Genomic DNA, 20,593 nt, shown 5'->3' on the forward strand with positions numbered 1-20,593 from the left:
CAGAAAGGGTTGATGTTCCAGGAGTGGAATACCAAGTAAGAGAGAATGCAAATGATGTTATTATTTTCTAGGAGAAAATCTTGGCAGCATGATCACTGGATTAAGGGCAATAAACAACACTTTACATTTTCATAAATAGTAATAGAAAAATGATTCTTTCCATTACTTTCAAAAATTCTTACTTGGATTTTTTTTCATATTTAGTCACCAAAAATATTTGAAGACGCAGTTTTTAATTATCCTTTGTGGCTAGTTGTTACTTCTTTAGGTACACGTGAAATTCTGGCGCCCTCTCATGGTCAAAAATTTTAACTATTCTCTTATGTGTGTGTACTTAAAGGCAATATTCCTTTAGGTGAGACGCTTTTTTCTGATCAGAGAAGAGGGCTTGCCTAGAGGCACAAAAAAACAAACAAACAAACAAACAAACAAAAAACAAAACAGTTTCTATACCACAATGTCTTTTATACCAGAAACACCAATGGGTGTCAAGAGTCCCTTGAGGCACTACATTTACCTTTATCAGGAGAACTAACTTAATGAACGATATCCATAAAACCAAAAACAAAGCAAGACCTGCTGAGAGAGAGACGTGCTGTTTATAATGCTTCTCGGTAGTGCATTTGGTCCAGTCAGCCTGGACTTGGGACTTCTAAATTTTTTCATTACAAAAAAACCTTTTGTATCACAAAGGACTCGGCCGTAGTATTGGCAGTGGCTGTGAAGCTACAGATCTGGGCCTGACTCAAGCCTTTTTGTAAGAAGGAAACACCTAGGTTTTAGCTCCCTGTGTACACCAGGTTGGTAATGATACCAGCATCCTCTACAGCGCTGTTATGATGTGAAACGTTGCCCTCAAATTGGCGGCATAAGACATTACCAACAAAATGACTATTATTGAAGAGTCTATTTAAGGACTACATATTTATTAAACTTCAGTGTAAAATTCTTTCAAACTAATTGGACTGGCTTTTGCAGTGTGAAACCCAATCTCCCTATCATTTCCTTATGCTTAAAACTCAGAGACCCCGAATGATTACACCATGCAGTTCCCGTTTGTTCGTTTTATTTTTACAGCACTGCACAATGATAAAACAGCTGACGTGCGATGACTTTGCACCATGGAAAACCACCTTGATCGTGTCTGACCTCACAGGGACCAGAGGTGGTGGGCAAGCGCTTCCGGAGAGTGACACCCTCTCCCCTCACAGAAGGATGGCCGGAAAGGGTTTTCGGTGTGGTGAGAGGATGGAAAAGAAACCGACATTTCAATTATTTTAAACGGCTTCACAACAAAACATAATTTACATAGTAACTCCTTTATGCTAGTATAAAAATAGTGCCAGAAACTATATATTTGTTCAGATACATTGAAAAGGCATTAAGAATACAAATAGATATCAATAGTGGTGAGTGACAGTTCATTCGAGTTCTTGAACAGCAATAGAAATTTATATTTTCAGCTATTTACATCACTTCCAACAGCATTCAAGACATGGCTACACAGGCTTTTTGATAATAATGAGGCAGGTGAGGTAAGCTCTAATTCTCCCTTCTTTGCTCTCTGTGAAAGGGCAGAGGAGATTCAGGCCAACTCTGACTCCTCTCTGCCTGACTGGAATATGGAAACATGATCTGTCATGGAAGACTCCTTCCTTACACAGGCGTTCTTCAGGCTATCGGCAGGTTAAAGGATCCATGCTGACAGGGAGACAGGGTGTTCACAGACATAGAAGAAATTCTGGATGAAAGTGCACAGTATGTATGTTACAGATGAGGGGATGCCCTCTATACAAGGTGGGATGAGAAATGGTGCTCTTAGTCATTTCCTGTATAGCCCGTGAGCTCCGTGAAGTTACTGCTCTGTTTCAGCCACTGAGCACTGTACCTAACAGATGGACAGGATTAATAACATATGGAGAGGATTTAATAAAAGGTGGCCTGATGCACGGCTGATACCAAGTAAATAAGTTCTACCACCTTATTTGAAACAGCTGTTTACAGGAGAGCAAGGGAACACTTTGTCTTCTGTCATCTTAAATCTGGCTAAAGAAAAAGGCCTCTCTGCTTACCTGTTACGGTTTCGGAATGAAAACCCCAGGAAATTTGGAAATGCAATAGGTGCCAAGCCAAACACTTCTGCAACACTCTGAGAGTAAAGGCACTTTACTGGTAGGCAAATAATTGTCTGGGATTCAAGTTCCTCCAAGAAATCAATATTTCTAGTACATTTTCATATCCACCCTTATCTCCATGCTGCTACTAACAGAGACTCTTCTTTGTACTTAATCAACCAGTAACAAAGCAGCATCCTCGGTTTATGCTCCGAGCCAGGGCTGTGTGGAATGGATTAAATGTACTTGCTTCCCATCTAAAGAACTCAACGTAAGAAATGACCTGTGGGATGAGATCACTTCTCTGCTTCAATTCCCCGTTTCTAACAGTGGTCTCAAAGGCCGGTAAGAAAGGCTTAGGAGCTAGCTGCCTCCTGTGACGCTTCCCTTGAACACAGGTTTTGTCCAAACCTAACTACATTAGGAACACAGCTTCCTTAGGTCCAGAGGTTAATTGACTTACACACATTCACACAGCATCATGACCGGCAAAGGCAGATCTTCTAAACATATAAGAGCAGAAAACTTTAGAGACAAGTTACAGAAACAGGAATTTTTCTGGCTAAAAATTAAAATTAAATGTTATCATATTATTTTTCTGCAACCAGTCAAGCAATTAACCAAACAAATGGTCTAGGACAAGAATAATATCTTGTTCATTATGGGCAATATCAATACATGGCAGTGTAAGGGAGAGATCATAATAATATATATAATATAATAAATATATTCCAACTTGAGAGGCTACTAGAAAGGCAATATTCACATTCAGAACAAAAACTGTGATTTGTGTTCTTGTACCACAGACAAGAAATCCATGTATGGAATGGTTTTCCTATAAAATAAAAATTATTTGAATAAAATAGTACTCTCCTGTGTATGAACTAAAATATCCAGCAATAATATAACATAACATAGTCATGGCACTACTCCTCCTATTTTAATACCTATCCTAGTAGATAAAATAAACCATTACCTAAAGCAAACCAAATAATTTCCACTCTGACTTCTTGCTTGTTAACATGGCAGACAAATCCTTCACAAATAATGTCATCTTTAAAAATATTCTCAGCAACTTAAGCTACAAATGTATATGACTGCATTTCAGCATAACTGCTCAGTCACAACGAGTGGGGTTCAGTGCTGGGTTAGGAGAGTGTTCTCTAAACACGTGTCTACACTCAAGAATATGTAGGCGTGCGTGCGTGCGTGCGTGCATGGGTGTATACAGTATGCTGATATGACTATTGTTAGTGACAGTCTGTGTAATTTACACACCAGTGCATTAGAGGCAACCTTACAGATTTCATCTATATAACATGAAACACAAATAAAATAATACTCTGAAAATACAAGTATTACAACAATAATACAATCAGCATTGGTGACAACTCCCTGGATTAGCCTTCACCAATACAAAACAGTAATGTATAACTTGCTTTGCCTTTTCTCGTCTCGGTAAGAACAAAGCCACAATAAAATGTACATACACAGGATCTGAAGTGAACACGTTGAAGTTTAAGCAAAGAGAAAAGGAAAAAGAAACCATTTTAATCCAAGTTAATGTTAGAAACCCAGGTCAATTACTTCTCCCACTTTGGGAGGAGCCGGGGAAAGTGTGGAAGTTAATGAATCAAATCCCTCTAATTCTCCTCAAATGCAAACAATCCTGCACATTTGGGACAGATATTCCTCCCTAACCCAGCTGGTAGGTGTGATTCACTATCTGCTCGCAACACTGAAGGCTGTTTCATTCAGACAGAAGACTGCACACGCTGTCCCTTTGAACTCATTGTCTGAGCTTCCTTTTAGAGACAAACCTCTGCTACTCATCTAATTATTTTCTTTTCCTGTAAATTTGAGAGAGGAATAAAGGCGAACTTTTGCACTTTCTTACTGTAGTCACGTCTGATTTCAGGCAAGTGCTCCTGGGACCACTTTTCCCTTGAAACCTGGTTGTTGTGTTAAGGCAATGAAAAGTTAAGAAATAGTTTTTAAAGTTTTCAGTATTTAAAATGCAGATTGTCAGAAAGATCTTCCAGTGAGATATTTCTCTTGGCTGAGGGCTATTCCGGGCCCTCCTATGTCTGGCACACACCCTCTCTTGGGTAGGTCAATTGGGGCAGGTATCTGGCCTGGGCTTTAGTGGGGGTCTGAGATTGTTACATGGATTGGCTGTAGTGCTGTTTGCTCTGCCACACAGATGGGATGTACTACAGGTAGCCCCCATCGCAGAAAGAGCAGAGCAGTTAGGTACCGCATTTTCTTGTTTCTCAACACCTTAACTACGTTAAGACTCTTCAAATTCATATTCATTTCTTCCTATAATCTACCCAGTCAACATTCATCTAATGGTGGCTTTAAATGTCCCAGAACATAATCAGTTTGCCTCTAACCTACTTTTGAGAACATGTTTGAAAGACCGGTGACTCAGAAACACAAAGGCAGTTATTTATAAATATCCAAGCAAAATCAAACTGAGTGTAGGAAGGCCATTGACGCCATTCTTATCAACGTGTTGTAAGTGAATATGACTCCTCATTTCACTCCAGTGGCATAAAACAAAAGTACAGAAAGTAGGTAGCAATTCCTAAAACAGTTCATGCTATGCCCTCAAAAGTTGTGCAAAACCAAAATACAGCAGTGGCAAAGTGCACACAAATATGCATAGTGTATGGAGAAACCCGGCCCAGGGCAGTTCGCATGGGGACACACTGTCAGCCTCACTTGGCCTGGCTGCTTTCCCCATTAATGAGCGTCTTCTCCTGCTGCTCTGCAAGGGCCTGCCATTTCTGTCTGTTCTTCCTGCAACCATCCAGCAAGGGCAAACAGTCCTCTGAAACATGGGTCAGGGCCTAAAACGAGAAAGGAAACAACTAGAAGGAAGTCTCTGCCACAGGCTTGCCAATAAGGGCTACGTTCACTGTGTGAGCAGCCCCACAGGTGACATTTTCTTAAGTCCTAGGAACACACACGTGAGTATTTGCCAAAGATTTCCCTTATGCTATACATCTAAGGAGGCATACTTGGGGACAAAGAGAGCACAAGCACTTACAATTAACCATGAGGGGGCTTGATGGAGAAGTTGAGGGGAGACTGTCTAGCAGGTATCGTCTTGAATAGGACCTGAGTTTGGTTCCCAGCACTCACGTCAGGTGGCTAACAACTGCCTACTGCTCCAGAGGGATCCATTGTCTCCGGCCTCTAGGAGCACCTATACTCGTGTGCACATCCTCACACAAAGGCACACACATAATTAAAAGCAAAATGCATCTTAAAGAATGTAGATGCTGAGCTTGGGGGGCTCGTTTGTGGGGCTGGACTCTGTGTCCGTATGGAAGCTGGCTGTCCCTGGGGGGCTGTGGGAACGAGCTAAGAGCTCTAGTGGCTGGCTGTTCGGCTTCACTAATCTTTCAGCTTTCATCCTTCAATTTCTGACTCCGGGCTCTTATTATTAAGACCTATTAGAAGTCATGTTATAGATAGCAATGAACTAAAGCTCTGAAACTGTAAGCAAGCCCCCAGTTAAATGCTTGCCTTAATAAGAATTGCCTTGGTCGTGGTAGCGCTTCACAGCAATAGAACTAAGACAATGCTAGAATCCTAAACTAAGAATGAGAACTCGAGACTGGGTGTAGTGGTGCATGCCTTTAATCCCAGCATTTGGGAGGCAGAAATAGGCAGATCTCTGTGAGTTTGAGGCCAGTTTGGTTTACAAAATGAGCTCCAGGACAGTCAGGGATGTACAAAGAAACTCGTGTCTCAAAAAACAAAACAAACAAAAAAACTAAGACTATGGCTTGGTGGTAGAATGCTTCCCTAGCACATACAAGAATCAGAGTTTTAGCCCTAGCACTGAAAAACAAAGAAACAAACAATGAGAACTGGTTTCTCAATTGTGCTTTCTACCAGCTATATATTTGGGGCAAATAATCTTTTGCTGTGGAAGATGAACTTTGCACATTCAATTACTGAACCTGCAATGTCTGGATTGGAAACTTTGTAGTTTTTGTCTGGTCTTAACCTTTCATGACAACTCCAGGGTAAATTTCTCAAGTAAATGAGACTCAAATCCATTTGAGCTGTTAGAAACAAAGACAGCATCTCTTTTCTTTGCTGGGTAGTAAACAAGTAAACCAGTACACCGAATATTAGATGCATCTTTTTACCAGAACAACAAAAGCCACAAAAAGCAAAGAAGGGAAACTAGTAGAAGGGAAACTGGAGGCCGCATTCATTCCTGCAGCCTCCTCCTTTAAGTATTAAGAAAAAATTCTTTAACGATATCTAAGCTACAATATGACTGTGAAAAAAAATTGGGTGACTATTTTGTACTCAGGCTAAAATGAAACTTAAAGAGATCATGCTAACACAGAGTCCACAGCAAGGACCTCCTCAAGGGCACCAGCACATGACTCTCAGTGTCCCCTCAATTAATGTGCTGGTGCCCAGCCCACCCTAGGCACTCAGGAGATATTTATATACCGAGTGAGTCAATGCCTTTGTGAAATAGGAAGTGTGAAATGTATCCCTTGCTCTGTACAGACATCACCTTCATCAGCAGAAAGAAACACTACCAATGATAATAACGGGGTTTTTTTGCCTTAGAAGCAAAAATATGTGTCTGGTGTTAATCTCTTCATAACACAATCTAAGTTTATCAATATAGCATTTCTCCTGTAGATACCTCATACAGCTGCAAGCAGATGGCGTCTATGAACCCAACTTGCATACTTGGGATTTTATTTTTCTTCTCCCTGTTCATTAGATCCTGAAAATACACACAAACACAGATCTATAGTTATTCCAGGCTCAGAGGAAAGGTTGCTGTGAAAAGATAGATCAGTGGTTATATGAAGGTGGTAAGATGGCAACTATACATACATGTAATATATATATAGTTATTATATATATACGTATATACATTATATATGTGTGTATCCCTAACCCTACAAAGAAAGGGAAGAAAATAAAACAAAGAGATCTCACATTTGAGATCTATACCTTTATATTAAATGGCTACATCAAACACTTTAAAGTCACTGTTCATTTCTGAGAATTTACCCTGACAAAATAATAAAGAGGAAGGGGCAGCAACGGAGCTGTTTGTCACTGTGCTGCCTGTGACAGTGAACTTGGCAAATATTACAGCAAAGGAAGTGAGTTAAGTTGTGATTACACTCATTTCACGTAATTATGATGCATATGCACCAAAGACCATATTAGAATAAAAGCGGCTTATTACATTCAAGCGAAGAAAACTGGGGGCATAACTTGTAGCAGTTTTTGTCTTCTTAGCTTGCTTTTGCTTTTGTAATCAGCATGTTTAATTCCTCTAAAAAGAAAGAAAGTGTTAAAAAGTACAGCGAGAAAACATATTCCCATGGAAAGGTGTCATAGAAGTATTAAGAAACAGTATACTCGAGCGGATCCAGGGAGACCAGGGGACCAGCTGTTCCTGCGGGACCAGGTACAACAGGCCCTGCATCTGGGCTTGTGTTCCAGTGCCTAGGGATTGCCTGGGAACTGCATGGAGCTTCCAATCCCGGAGGGAGCCAAACACCCTAGACTCCAGGTCTTCTCTCCCACCAACAAGACCAGGAAACCAGCTGATCCAGCAAAGGGACCAGGGGACCAGGTGGGAGGCTAAGCACCCCAGATTCCTGGTCTTCTTCTCCACCCACAGGACCAGAACGAGGATGAGGAATAGAAGAAATACCAGATTATTGGACTTGCTAGCACCCACCAAAAGGGAACTCTGATCCCTTAACCACCAGACCAATAAGGGGCTCTTTCTGCACCCACTAGAAGAAGAGATGGGAAAGAGACAATACAAAAACACACTCAGCAACAAAAAAACAAATATGACACCACCAGATTCTAGAGACTCCACACCAGCAAGACTCCAACATTCCAATGCAAATGAAGCAGAAGATAATGACCTTAAAACCACTTTCATGAAAATGATAGAGGCCCTAAAAGAGGATATAGGAAAATCCCTCAAAGAAATGGATGAAAAAACAACCCAAAAAAATGCAAGAAATGGAAGAAAAAACAAACCAAAAAATGCAAGAAATGGAAGAAGAAACAAACCAAAAAAAGGCAGGAAATGGAAGAAAAAAACAAACCAAAAAAATACAAGAACTGGAAGAAAAAGCAAACCAAAAAATGCAAGAACTGGAAGAAAAAGCAAACCAAAAAATGCAAGAAATGGAAGAAAAAACAAACCAAAAAATTCATAAAAGGCAACAAATGGATGAAAAGATAAACCGAAAATTGCAAGAAACAATGCAAACAGTGCAAGGGTTGAAAACTGAAATAGAGACAATAAAAAAAAACACAATCTGAAGAAAGGCTGGAAATAGAAAAGCTGGGCAAACGGTCAGGTACTACCGATACAAGCATTACCAACAGAATAAAAGAGATGGAAGAGAGAATCTCAGGTGTTGAAGATACACTAGGAGAAATGATACATCAAACAAAATCTTAAGTCAAACAAATCCTTAACACAAAACATCCAGGAAATATGGGACACCATGAAAAGACGAAACATAAGAATAATAGGTATAGAAGAAGGAGAAGAAAACCACCTCAAAGGGGCAGAAAACATATTCAACAAAATAATAGAAGAAAACTTTTCCAACCTTAAGAAAGACATGCCAATGAAGGTACAAGAAGCTTACAGAACACCAAATAGAGTGGATCACAAAAAAGTCCCCTCGCCACATAATAATCAAGACCACATAATAATCAAGGCCCCAAATATACAGAATAAAGAAAGAATATTAAGAGCAGCTAAGGAAAAAGGCCAAGTAACATATAAAGGCAGACCTATCAGAATTACACCTGACTTCTCCATGGAAACTCTGAAAGCCAGAAGGTCCTGGATAGATATTCTACCAGCACTAAGAGACCATGGATGCCAGCCCAGACTACTATACCCGGCAAAGCTCTCAATCACTATAGATGGAGAAAACAAGATATTCCATGACAAAACTAGATTCAATCAGTATGTATCCACTAAGCCAGCCCTACAGAAAGTTTTGGAAGGAAAACTCCAACCCAAGGAAGTTAACTACAACCAGAAAAACATAGGCATTAGAGAATCCCTCTCTACCAACAGCCAAAAGAACAAAGGGGTGAAATTCCACACATAATTCTACCAACAACAACCATTCCAAATCAAAGAAGAATGAACAATCTATGGTCATTGATATCCCTCAACATTAATGGCCTTAACTCACCCATAAAAAGACACAGACCAGCAGAATGGATTCGAAGACAGAACCCTTCCTTCTGCTGCATACAAGAAACACACCTCACCCTCAAAGACAGACATTACCTGAGAGTTAAAGGTTGGGAAAATTTTTTCCAATCAAATGGACCCAAGAAACAAGCAGGGGTAGCAATCCTAATATCTAACAAATTAGACTTTAAAATAAAATCATCAAAAGAGATGAAGGAGGTCATTACATACTCATCACAAGCGAAATCCACCAAGATGAAGTGTCTACCCTGAACTTCTATGCCCCAAATACAAAGGAGGCATCCACATTCGTAGAAGAAACGTTACTAAAACTTAAATCCCATATAAAGCCCCACACACTTATAGTGGGAGATTTCAACACTCCACTCTCACCACTAGACAGGAATACCAGACAGAAACTCAACAAAGAAGCAAAGGGCCTAATAGAAGTAATGACCCAACTGGTATTAACAGACATTTATAGAATATTTCATCCACATAAAAAAGAATATACCTTCTTCTCACCCACATGGAACCTTCTCAAAAATCGACCACATACTTGGCAACATATAAAAACCTCAGCAGCTTCAAAAAAATTGGAATAACTCCATGCATCTTATCAGACCACCATGCTTTAAAATTAGAATTCAACAACAATACAAATTGCAGAAAACCTACAAACTCATGGAAATTGAATAATTCACAACTGCACCATTCCTGGGTCAAAGAAGAAATAAAAAAAAGAAATCAAAGACTTCCTAGAATTCAATGAGAATGAAGACACAACATACCCAAACCTATGGGACACTTTGAAAGCAGTGCAACGGGGGAAGTTCATAGCACTAAGTGCCCACATGAAGAAACTGGAGAATAGTTATACTAGAGAAGTAACAGAACAGCTGAAAGCTCTAGAACACAAAGAAGCAAACTCCCCCAGGAGGAGTAGATGCCAGGAAATAATCAAATTGAGGGCTGAAATCAATAAAGTAGAAACTAGGGAAACAATACAAAGAATCAATGCAACGAAGAGTTGGTTCTTTGAGAAAATCAATAAGATAGACAAACCTTTGTCCAAACTTACCAAACAGCAGAGAGTAAACATGCAAATTAGCAAAATCAGAAATGAAAAGGGGGACATAACAACGGACTCTAAGGAAATTCAGAGAATCATCAGGTCATACTTTGAAAACCTGTACTTCACAAAATTCGAAAATTTAAAGGAAACGGACAACTTCCTGAATAGCTATCACTTGCCAAAATTAAATCAAGAACAGATAAGCAATTTGAATAGACCTATAACCCCTATGGAAATAGAAGCAGTCATCAAAAGTCTCCCAACCAAAAAAAGCCCAGGTCCAGATGGCATCAGTGCAGAATTCTACCAGAAATTCAAAGAACAGCTTATACCAATTCTTCTCAAAGTATTCCACACAATAGAAGCAGAAGGGTCTTTGCCAAACTCTTTCTACGAGGCTTCAATAACCTTGATCTCCAAGCCACACAAAGACACAAGTAAGAAAGAGAACTTCAGACCAATATCCCTCATGAACATTGATGCAAAAATACTCAATAAAATACTGGCAAATCAGATCCAAGAGCACATCAAAACAATCATTCACCACGATCAAGTAGGTTTCATCCCAGGGATGCAGGGATGGTTCAACATACGAAAATCCATCAACGTAATCCGCCATATAAACAAGCTGAAAAACAAAAATCACATGATCATCTCACTAGATGCTGAAAAAGCCTTTGACAAAATCCAACACCCCTTCATGATAAAGGTCTTGGAGAGATCCGGGATGACAGCAACATACTTAAACATAATAAAAGCTATTAAGTAAACCAACAGCCAACATCAAACCAAATGGACAGAAACTCAAGGCAATTCCTCTAAAATCAGGAACAAGACAAGGCTATCCACTCTCTCCATACCTTTTCAACATTGTACTTGAAGTTCTAGCCATTGCCATAGGACAACAAAAGGGGATCAAGGGGATACAAATTGAGAAGGAAGAGGTCAAACTTTCACTGTTTGCAGATGATATGATAGTTTACATAAATAACCCAAAGAACTCTACTAGAGAACTCTTACAGCTGATTAACACCTTCAGCAAAGTGGCAGGCTGCAAGATCAACTCAAGAAAATCAGTAGCCCTATTATATACAGATGATAAAAGGGCTGAGAAAGAAATCAGAGAAACATCATCCTTTACAATTGCCAAAACAACATAGAATAACTTGGGACAACGCTAAACAAACAAGTGAAAGATCTGTATCGCAAGAACTTGGAATCTTTAAAGAAAGAACTTAAAGAAGCCCTGAGAAAAATGGAAAGATCTCCCATGCTGTTGGATAGGTAGGATCAATGTAGTAAAAATGGCAATCCTGCCAAAAGCAATTTACAGATTCAATGCAATCCCCATTAAAATCCCAGCACAATTCTTCACAGACCTTGAAAGAACAATAATCAATTTTGTATGGAAAAACAAAAGACCCAGGATAGCCAAAACAATCCTGTTCAACAAGGCAATGTCCAGAGGCATCACCATCCCTGACCTCAAGCTCTATTATAGAGCTATAGTCCTGAAAACAGCTTGGTATTGGCACAAAAATAGACAGGTAGACCAATGGAATCTGAATTGAAAACCCGGATATTAACCCACACACGTATGAACATCTGATCTTTGACAAAGAAGCTAAAAATATACAATGGAAAAAAGAAAGCATCTTCAACAAATGGTGCTGGCATAACTGGAGGCTGGCATGTAGAAGAATGCGGATCAATCCATGTTTATCGCTATGCACTAAACTTAAGTCCAAATGGATCAAAGACCTCAACATAAATCTAGCTACACTGAACCTCTTAGAAGAGAAAGTGGGTGGTACCCTTGAACGAATCGGTACAGGAGACATGTTCCTGAACATAACACCACTAGCACAGACAGTGAGATCAACAATTAATAAATGGGACCTCCTGAAACTGAGAAGCTTCTGTAAGGCAAAGGACATAGTCAGCAAGACAAAAGGGCAGCCCACAGAATGGGAAAAAATATTCACTAACCCCACATCTGACAGAGGGTTGATCTCCAAAATTTACAAAGAACTGAAGAAGCAAGTCTCCAAAACACCAAAGGATCCAATTAAAATTGGGCTACAGAACTAAATAGAGAATTTTCAATAGAGGAGTCTAAAATGGCTGAGAGGCACTTGAGAAAGTGCTCAACATCCTTAGCCATCCGGGAAATGCAAATCAAAACAACTCTGAGATACCATCTCACTCCTGTCAGAATAGCTAAAATCAAAAACACCAACAACAATTTATGCTGGAGAGGATGTGGTAAAAGGGAAACACTCCTCCATTGCTGGTGGGAGTGCCAACTTGTTCAGCCACTTTGGAAATCAGTATGGAGATTCCTCAGAAAAATGGGAATAAACCTACCACAAGACCCAGCAACTCCAAAAGATGCCCGTTCATACAACAAGGATGTCTGTTCCACTATGTTCATAGCAGCATTATTTGTAATAGCCAGAACTTGTAAGCAACCTAGATGTCCCTCAACCGAAGAGTGGATAGAGAAAATGTGGTACATTTACACAATGGAGTACTATTCAGCAGAAAAAAACAATGGAATCCTGAGATTTGCAGGCAAATGGATGACACTAGAAGAAACCATCCTGAGTGAGGTAACGCAGTCACAAAAAGAGAAACATGGCATGTACTCTCTCATATATGGATTTTAGACATAGATCTGGGGAGTGCCAGCCTACAATCCCATGGCCAGAGAGTCTGGGAAACAGAATCTTCATTCAGTGGCTGACGGAAGAAGAGGCAGACTCCCACGGCTAAGCACTGAGCTGAACTCAAGAAAGCCAGTAACAGAGAGAGAGGACTGATGACCAAAGGCATTAAGACTGGGCTGGCTTAACCCCCCAGAAACAGCTGGCCTGACAAGGGGTAGCTCTAGAATCCCAGGCATCAGCCTGGGAATCCAGCATGGTACTGATCAAGAGCCCTTGAATGGTGGTTTCAGTGAGGAGGCCTAGGTAATTTATTGAGCCTTGGGCAGTAAATCAGTATTTATCCCGAGTATACATACGGACTTTGGACTCCCATCCAACAATGTGAGATGCACTCTTACCCTGAACTCTTGGGGAGGGTCTAGGCCCTGCCCTGGATGAAATGACAAACTATGGACACCCCCATGGAGGGCCTCACCCTCCCTGGGGAAATGAGGGGATATTGAGGGGGGTTGAGGGGAGGGCACGGGAGGAGGAGAGGGAAACGGAGAGGGACCTGGAACTGACTTGTGAAGCAACCTTGTTTCTAATCTAAATTTAAACTTAAAAATAAATAAATAATATATATATATGTATGTATATATATATATATATACATATATATATATATATATACACACACACAAAACAAAAAGAAACAGTATAATCTTTAGCCAATTCTGGTCACATGCTTGCAACTCCAGCACCAAGAGGCTGAGGCAAATGGACTGCAGGATTGAGACTGGGCTGATGTACTCAGTAAAAAGTCTGTCTTTACAGTAAGTATATGATTTAAAAACGTGATTGAGTAGTTCTTACCAACAAAACCGTACTTACAGCAGGCTCAATGTTGAGTTCTTTTCTCTCCCTATCTCCTTGATCGAAGAATTCAGCTGCCACGAGTTCTGCTATCTGAAACAGAGAGCAGACTGAGTGTTGGGGGAAAGCATGCTACTCTGCAAAACCAGGACTTTGAATAAAGTTAATTAAATGCAGCAAATCGGTTGTGTCCACCACATCAGGAGCATTAGGATAAAACAGCTACAAGAAACAGAAATAAGGCTGCATCTGCTTTAACCATGCAACTAACCACAATCATGTGATCTTCTGTAACTAAGCAGGAAGTGACATGTTTCATTCAGTCTGCCAATCAGTACCAAGACTGTGCCCATCTGCATGAATAATCACAAAGCAATTTTTAAGCACTTGTTTCTTTAATTGTTTTCAGACAGGGTTTCTCGTAGCTTTGGAGCCTGCCTGGAACTAGCTCTGAGGACCAGGCTGACCTCAAACTCACAGAGATCTGCCTGTCTCTAACTCCCAAGAGCTGGGATTAAAGGCATGTGCCACCACCATCCAGCCATTTCTTTAATTTTTTTTAAAAACACAAATTTCTTGAGAATTTCATACAAAGTATTTTGATCATATTCACCCTCCACTTTTAACTCCCCTCTTCCTTGCTTGTTTTCAAAATCATGGCCTCTTTTTTCTTTAGTTGTTGTTAGCATGTGTGTGTGCAGATATAATTTCTAAACATATTATTGACAGCCTGCTCAGTCAGTGTAATGCTACTTGTGTGCATTTTTCAGTGCTGACCCTTTGGTATTGGATGTGCTCTTCCTGGCTGGGGAAGATGGCCTCTCCTGCCCCTACAGTTGTCTGTAGTTCTTTGTGAAGCTGGCTGTCCCCCAACCATGTTATCACATCTATTGGTGACCAACTCATGTTTGGGCAGCCATGTTGTTCCGACCTTATGGATGTGGCTTCTGACATTCCTAGGACACATGACGTCACAGCAAACTCCATGTTCTTAAGTACCTGTTTATAAAAGGTAGGTAAAAACGCAAGCAAGCAAGCAAACAACCGTCATCCAATGCTGTATTGTGGCCGCTTGACGGGCTTTTAGGTTTCTTGTAATCTCTCTTGCAATCTTTTCTTGCAATCTCTATTGTTGGTGAATACTCTGGTTTGTTTACCTTAGAGTGTCCCAGAGTCTAGATTCTGTAGACCACATTCTCATAACGCCTTTTACTGGTTTCTTAAAGCTCAGTTAGATTGACATCTCATTTTCTCACCAGTCAGCTCCTAAGGCGTGGTGCAGTAGTCACTAATTATATGGAGTCGGTCCCTCTTTTTGTGATACTGGCAATAATTACTGATGTTTTCTGGAGTCCATTTATTAGAGGCTCTCACACGGGTGACAGTCAAAGCCAACATTTCTTAGGTTTGTTTGTACCACCTTTAAGTACCAAGAAAGTTTCCCATATCGATCATTTGGATATGCTTCAGTGTAATTCATATTGAAGAAAACAGGCTTCTTCTCAGTGTACCTATTATAAACCCACTTGGGTTCTCAAGCATCGATCAAAGGTGACAATAGAAGACTTCATCTTTTCTAATACTTTTGTTATCTGAATTCTTGTTGTTTTTGTTTTCCAAGACAGGGTTTCTCTGTGTAGTTTTGGCTGTCCTGGAATTTGCTCTCTAGACTCTGCCTCCTGAGTCACCTGTGCCACCACTGCCCGGCTGCAACAAGTGCTCTTAACTACCGAGCTGACTCTCCAGATAAATAATAATGGTTATTAAAAGCTATTTTAGTTTTATATCCTTTCATGATTCATATGCTCATTATCTGAATTTCCCCATCACCTAGCATTTATTCTTTCTTGTTCTCCTTTTTACATTATATTGTATCTATCTACATGTACATTTGTTTATGCATCATGCATCATCTATATCTGCGTCTGTGTAGATCTGTGTCTAGGATCCACATATGAGAGAGAACATACAGCTTTAGCTTTTTCTTCTGAGACTGTCTGACCTTGCCTAACATTGTACTTTCAAGTCCACTCATTTTCATGAGAATTTTGTGATTTCATTTTTCTTAGAGCTGATAGCATTCCAGTTTATATTTGTACCATACTTCACTGGTGGTAGACTAGGTTGACACCAGTCTTTTGCTACAGTGAATAAGGCAGCAATAAACATAAGTATGCAAACATCTCTGTGACTGAGTACAGAGTTATATGAATATATGCCCAAGAGGTACAGATGGGTCATGTGGGAGCTCTATCTTTAAGGTTTGCAGGAACCTCCGAACAAACTTCCATATGGCTGTAATAACTTACACCCCTCCTCCCAGTGATGAACAATAGTTCCCTATCTCCATATTGTCTCCAACATTTGTTGTCAAATTTGTTGATGAGAGCCATTCTAACTGGGGTAATACAGTATCTCAAAATAGTTTTAATTTGCATCTCCCTGATGGCTAGGGATATTGAACACATTTTATAAAAGTCATTGGCCATCTGTGTTTCTTTTCTTGAGAATTGTCTATACCTTCATCAGCCCATTTGTTGACTGGCAGTTTTATTCCCTTGGCAAACTAATTTCTTAAAGCCTCACTGGTGCAGAGTCTCTCACTCTGCAGGTTGTCTGCTCTGCTCTGCTGATGGTTTCCCTTTGCTCTGCAGTAAGCTTTTCATTTCATATAGACCCAGGTAGTCGCTGCTGACACTGAGGGCCAGTCTCTGTCCTATAGCGGGTCTATTCAGAAGTTCTGCCAACTCACTGTCTTGAAGAGTATCCTCCATTTTCCTCTAGTAGTCTCAGCATTTCAGGTTTTAAATTAAAGTCTCTGATCTATTTTGAATGGACTTTTGACAAGTGTTAAAAGACTCTTACTCCATTCTCTTGAAGTAGACAGGGAGGTTTGTCAGCACCATCTGTCAACTAGACTACCCTCCCTCCCCATAAAATGTATTTCTCACTCCTTTGTAAAAAACCAAGTGGGCATAGCTTTGTTGTTTTATTTCTGGGTCCTCTCATTTATTCCATTGGAATACCTGTCTATCTAAATTTTAAAAATATATTTTATGTATACAGGTGTCTTGCCTGCATGTATGTATGTACACTACATGCAGATCTAGTGCCTTCAGAGGTGAGAAGAGGGCATCAGATCCCTAGGGATTGGAGTTATACCATTGTAAGCTGCCATAACTGAACCTGGGTCCTCTGGAAGAGCAGCAAGTACTGACCGCCTCTCCAGCCCTGTCTACTTTTATGACAGTGCCACACTGTCTTTATCACTATAGTTCTGCAGTATACTTTGAAGTTAGGTGTTGTGATACTTCTCAAAGTTTTCTTACTTCTTAGAATTGCTTTGACCATTGCTGTTTTAGTTATATCAAATCTGTCATTGATTTTTCATTTTGCTTTTTTGGGGGGTGGTGAATAAATGCATAAATATTATTGATAGTGAAAGTATCTAATGTTCAGCCCCACATTTTCAGAATGGCTATCCTAACTGTGTAGAAGTTCACTGGGATGCACAATGTATAAGTCAGGTTTCTCTAGAGAAACTCTGCTCTGTGATTTGCCTATTTACCTACTAAAGGCTGGAGACAGCATCCTCATCTGCCACCAACACCCGAAGCAGCATAGGGTCTGCTGGATCACATGCAGAGCCTTCTCCTGTTCCAGGCCCCCACAAAGCTAGCAGCTTTCCTTGTCATGTAATACATGGGCCAAAGTCACACACCCAAGAGAGGAACATGCTGTCTCTAGAACCCAGATAGGCCCAGCAACTGCTGTGCTTCTTTCTTGATGGAGGAAGGGGTTTACCCTTCATCTTAGAAGGAGTATCTCTGCATGGTCCACATCACTGGACTCCTAAGAATTTCACTGAGGTAGAGGCCCTTGAATATTGGTTGGATTTATTTCCCATCCTCTGATGCATATGTGTTACCGACAAGTCCAAAGTGTTCGCTGCCTCCCACTCACTTAGTCCAGTTAGCATAATGTCACCAATATAGGAGACCAGTCTGATATTTTGTGTAAGAGACAGACAATCAAGGTCTTTTTATTTTAAATCACAAACAACTGTGTGAGCTTCCATATTAAACCTAGAATCTCCCCATTCAGTGGACTGCACCAATAAACTCAGCCTGATCTAGTTTGTTTCTTCCACCATTATCTCAAACCTATAAAATCCATTCCCACATAGATTCCCCAGATTTCTGCTTGGATGAATTAGCAAACTCATTAAGCTCTTCTGTGGTATATTGTACCTCCTCATGGACAACATTTCTACCTCCCCTCTAGGAGCCTGTTTAGCCTGGGGGTCTGGTCATAGGTCTAGAGGAAACTACTGGTGGGTCCTGAGGGACATCAGTACTGTCTTGCCTAGCGTCTCCTTCAGGGAAAGTCCAGTAGACAAAGCAGGATTAATTCCCTTGGGCTAAGGAAGAAGGGGTGTTATTGCTGGAAGTCAGGTAGGGATGTACCCTTTGCTGGGGTAAAGAGCCTGCTTCCTCTGCTGAAATAAACCCTCCAGAATCTGAAGGTTCAAGTCCTCAGCCTCAGGAGTGCCCTCATACACATCTCCATCCCAAGTCACAGGATCCAGTTCCTTGCCAATCAGTGTCCTTCCTTTAGCCGATGACACTCGCTGAGGCCCGGCCTTGAACTTGCATTGTAATTCAGCCAGTCTTTTAGTAAGGGTTCAGTTTTATTTTGCACAACCTGAGCTTGGTGGCTGTTGGAGAGAAAACTGTTTTCCAGGGCACACTTAGAAACCTTTAGACTGTTTATGCACACCTGGATTATTGTACCAGAGTTCATTGTTTTCCTTGTAACTATACTGAGATGCTAGACATTGGTTAATTTTATCAAGCAGCTCACTTTTTCCTTTTGTTAATATATGCAGGGGTGCTAGATGCAACCAGCTGGCACTGTTATTTTCCCACAATTGTCAAATGTTTCAAGCATAGAGTCACTAAATTCCTTGCTCTTCCCAATAAGTCAATAGGGATAAGCAAATGTATTTATCTCAATGCATTCCTCAGATAGTTCACAACAGGGATTTTTAATGTTCTCCATGATCCTAGGAGGCCCTAGTAACTATGGGTGCTAGCAAGTCGGAAAGCCTGTTCTAGATACTTAAAAATTCATCGTTCCAATTTTTTTTTCTGTAGAACCACTTCTGGTACCACAGTATGTATTAGTCAGGTTTCCTTGGAGGAACAGAACTGATGGAATGAATATATATTAGAGTGGCTTAAAGGCTATGGGAGAAGTAGTCCAACAAGGGCTGTCTCCCAAGAATACCATAGTTGTTCAGTCCACAAGGCTGGGTGCCTCAGCTAATCTTTGGTCTGTGTTGGAATCCCATAGAAGTAGATCCTAATGCCAGTGGAGGAATGTCTCAGCAGCAGGAGAGATGAACTTGCCAGCCACAGTAAGGACAAGCAGGCAAGAAGCAAAAGTTTCCTTGTAGGTCCTTTTATCTGGTCTGCCACCAGAAGGTGTGGCCTAGATTTAGGGTGTATCTTCTGATGTCAAATGATTCTGATTTAGGGTAAGTCTTCCAATGATCAAATAGAGGAAGCCCTTTAAAGGTATGCCTAGCTGCTTAGGTTTTAGTTGATTGCATATGCAATCAAATTGACAACCAAGGTTAGCCATCACATATATATTTTGGGGTCCAGCTAATCTCACTGTGTCATGGTTCTTATTTGAAAATCCTTCATAACAAAGTTTTAATTATAAGAAATCTTTTTTATCATTATTTTGTTTTTAAAGTAGATCTCTCTATAGACATAGGATAAATTACCATTTCAAGAACTTGGGGAAGAATGTTTGCCTAATATATGAATGGTCTTGGCTTTCATTCCCAGCACCAAAAATTAATTAAATTAATAATGAAATTACTGCTCATTACTTTAGAGATTTAAAAAAAACTCCTCCCCCTCTTGTGTGTGTGTGTGTGTGTGTGTGTGTGTGTGTGTGTGTGTCTGCTATGAGATAATCTTATTGTACCTTGTGAATGTGTGTCTGCCTAAGGTACTTTCTGATTGGTTTAATGGCCGATAGCTAGGCAGGAGAGGATAAGCAGAACTTCCAGGGAGAGAGAGGAACTCAGGAAGAAGCCAAGGCACTAGGATTTAGCCATTGAAACTCAGAGGGAGAAGAGGTAACATGACAGAATGTAGATTAATATAAACAGGTTAATTTAAATTATAAGAGCTAGTTGGGAATAAGCCTAAGCTAAGGTCAAGCATTCATAATTAATAATAAGTGTCCATGTCATTATTTAGGGGCTGGTGGTCCAAAGAAAGTTCAAGGAGAAAGGCCTGTTACATGTGGGTGTCTATGGAGGGTTTTAGGGCCTCTGGAACTGGAGTTATAGACAGTTGAGAGCTGCCTGATGTAAGTGCTGGAGGTGAAGCCCAGCCTCTGAAAGAACAAGTGCTCTTAATTGTCAAGCTTTCTCTCCAGTCTAGAAATTACAGTTTTAAAGTTGCCTAGAATGAATTAGTCTTTCTTAGGGTATTCTTTTTTGTTTTTATAAATCTAAATCAGGTTTATCTATTTTTACTTCCATAGTCGATTTATTTTAAAATCTTTTTAAAACATTTTTATTTATTTGTGCATGAATGTATGCACATGTGTG

At 40.2% G+C, this 20,593-nt stretch overlaps 1 protein-coding gene across 2 annotated transcripts in view; it reads right to left on the reverse strand.

The window, feature by feature from the left end:
* Positions 1–1,049: 1,049 nt before the first annotated feature.
* Positions 1,050–20,593, reverse strand: part of Pde5a (phosphodiesterase 5A) — a 130,013-nt gene continuing 110,469 nt past the window's right edge. For both annotated transcript variants that reach the window (XM_040751923.1, XM_040751924.1), the window contains exons 19-21: positions 13,978–14,052; positions 6,802–6,885; positions 1,050–4,969 (exon numbers count right to left, since the gene is read on the reverse strand). In XM_040751923.1, the coding sequence (XP_040607857.1) occupies positions 4,838–4,969; positions 6,802–6,885; positions 13,978–14,052 (291 nt within the window). In that variant the 3' untranslated portion in view covers positions 1,050–4,837. The remainder of the gene's footprint in view (positions 4,970–6,801; positions 6,886–13,977; positions 14,053–20,593) is intronic.

The sequence above is a fragment of the Mesocricetus auratus genome, unplaced genomic scaffold (assembly GCF_017639785.1).
Source record: "Mesocricetus auratus isolate SY011 unplaced genomic scaffold, BCM_Maur_2.0 Super-Scaffold_100009, whole genome shotgun sequence".
NCBI classification, from domain to species: domain Eukaryota; kingdom Metazoa; phylum Chordata; class Mammalia; order Rodentia; family Cricetidae; genus Mesocricetus; species Mesocricetus auratus.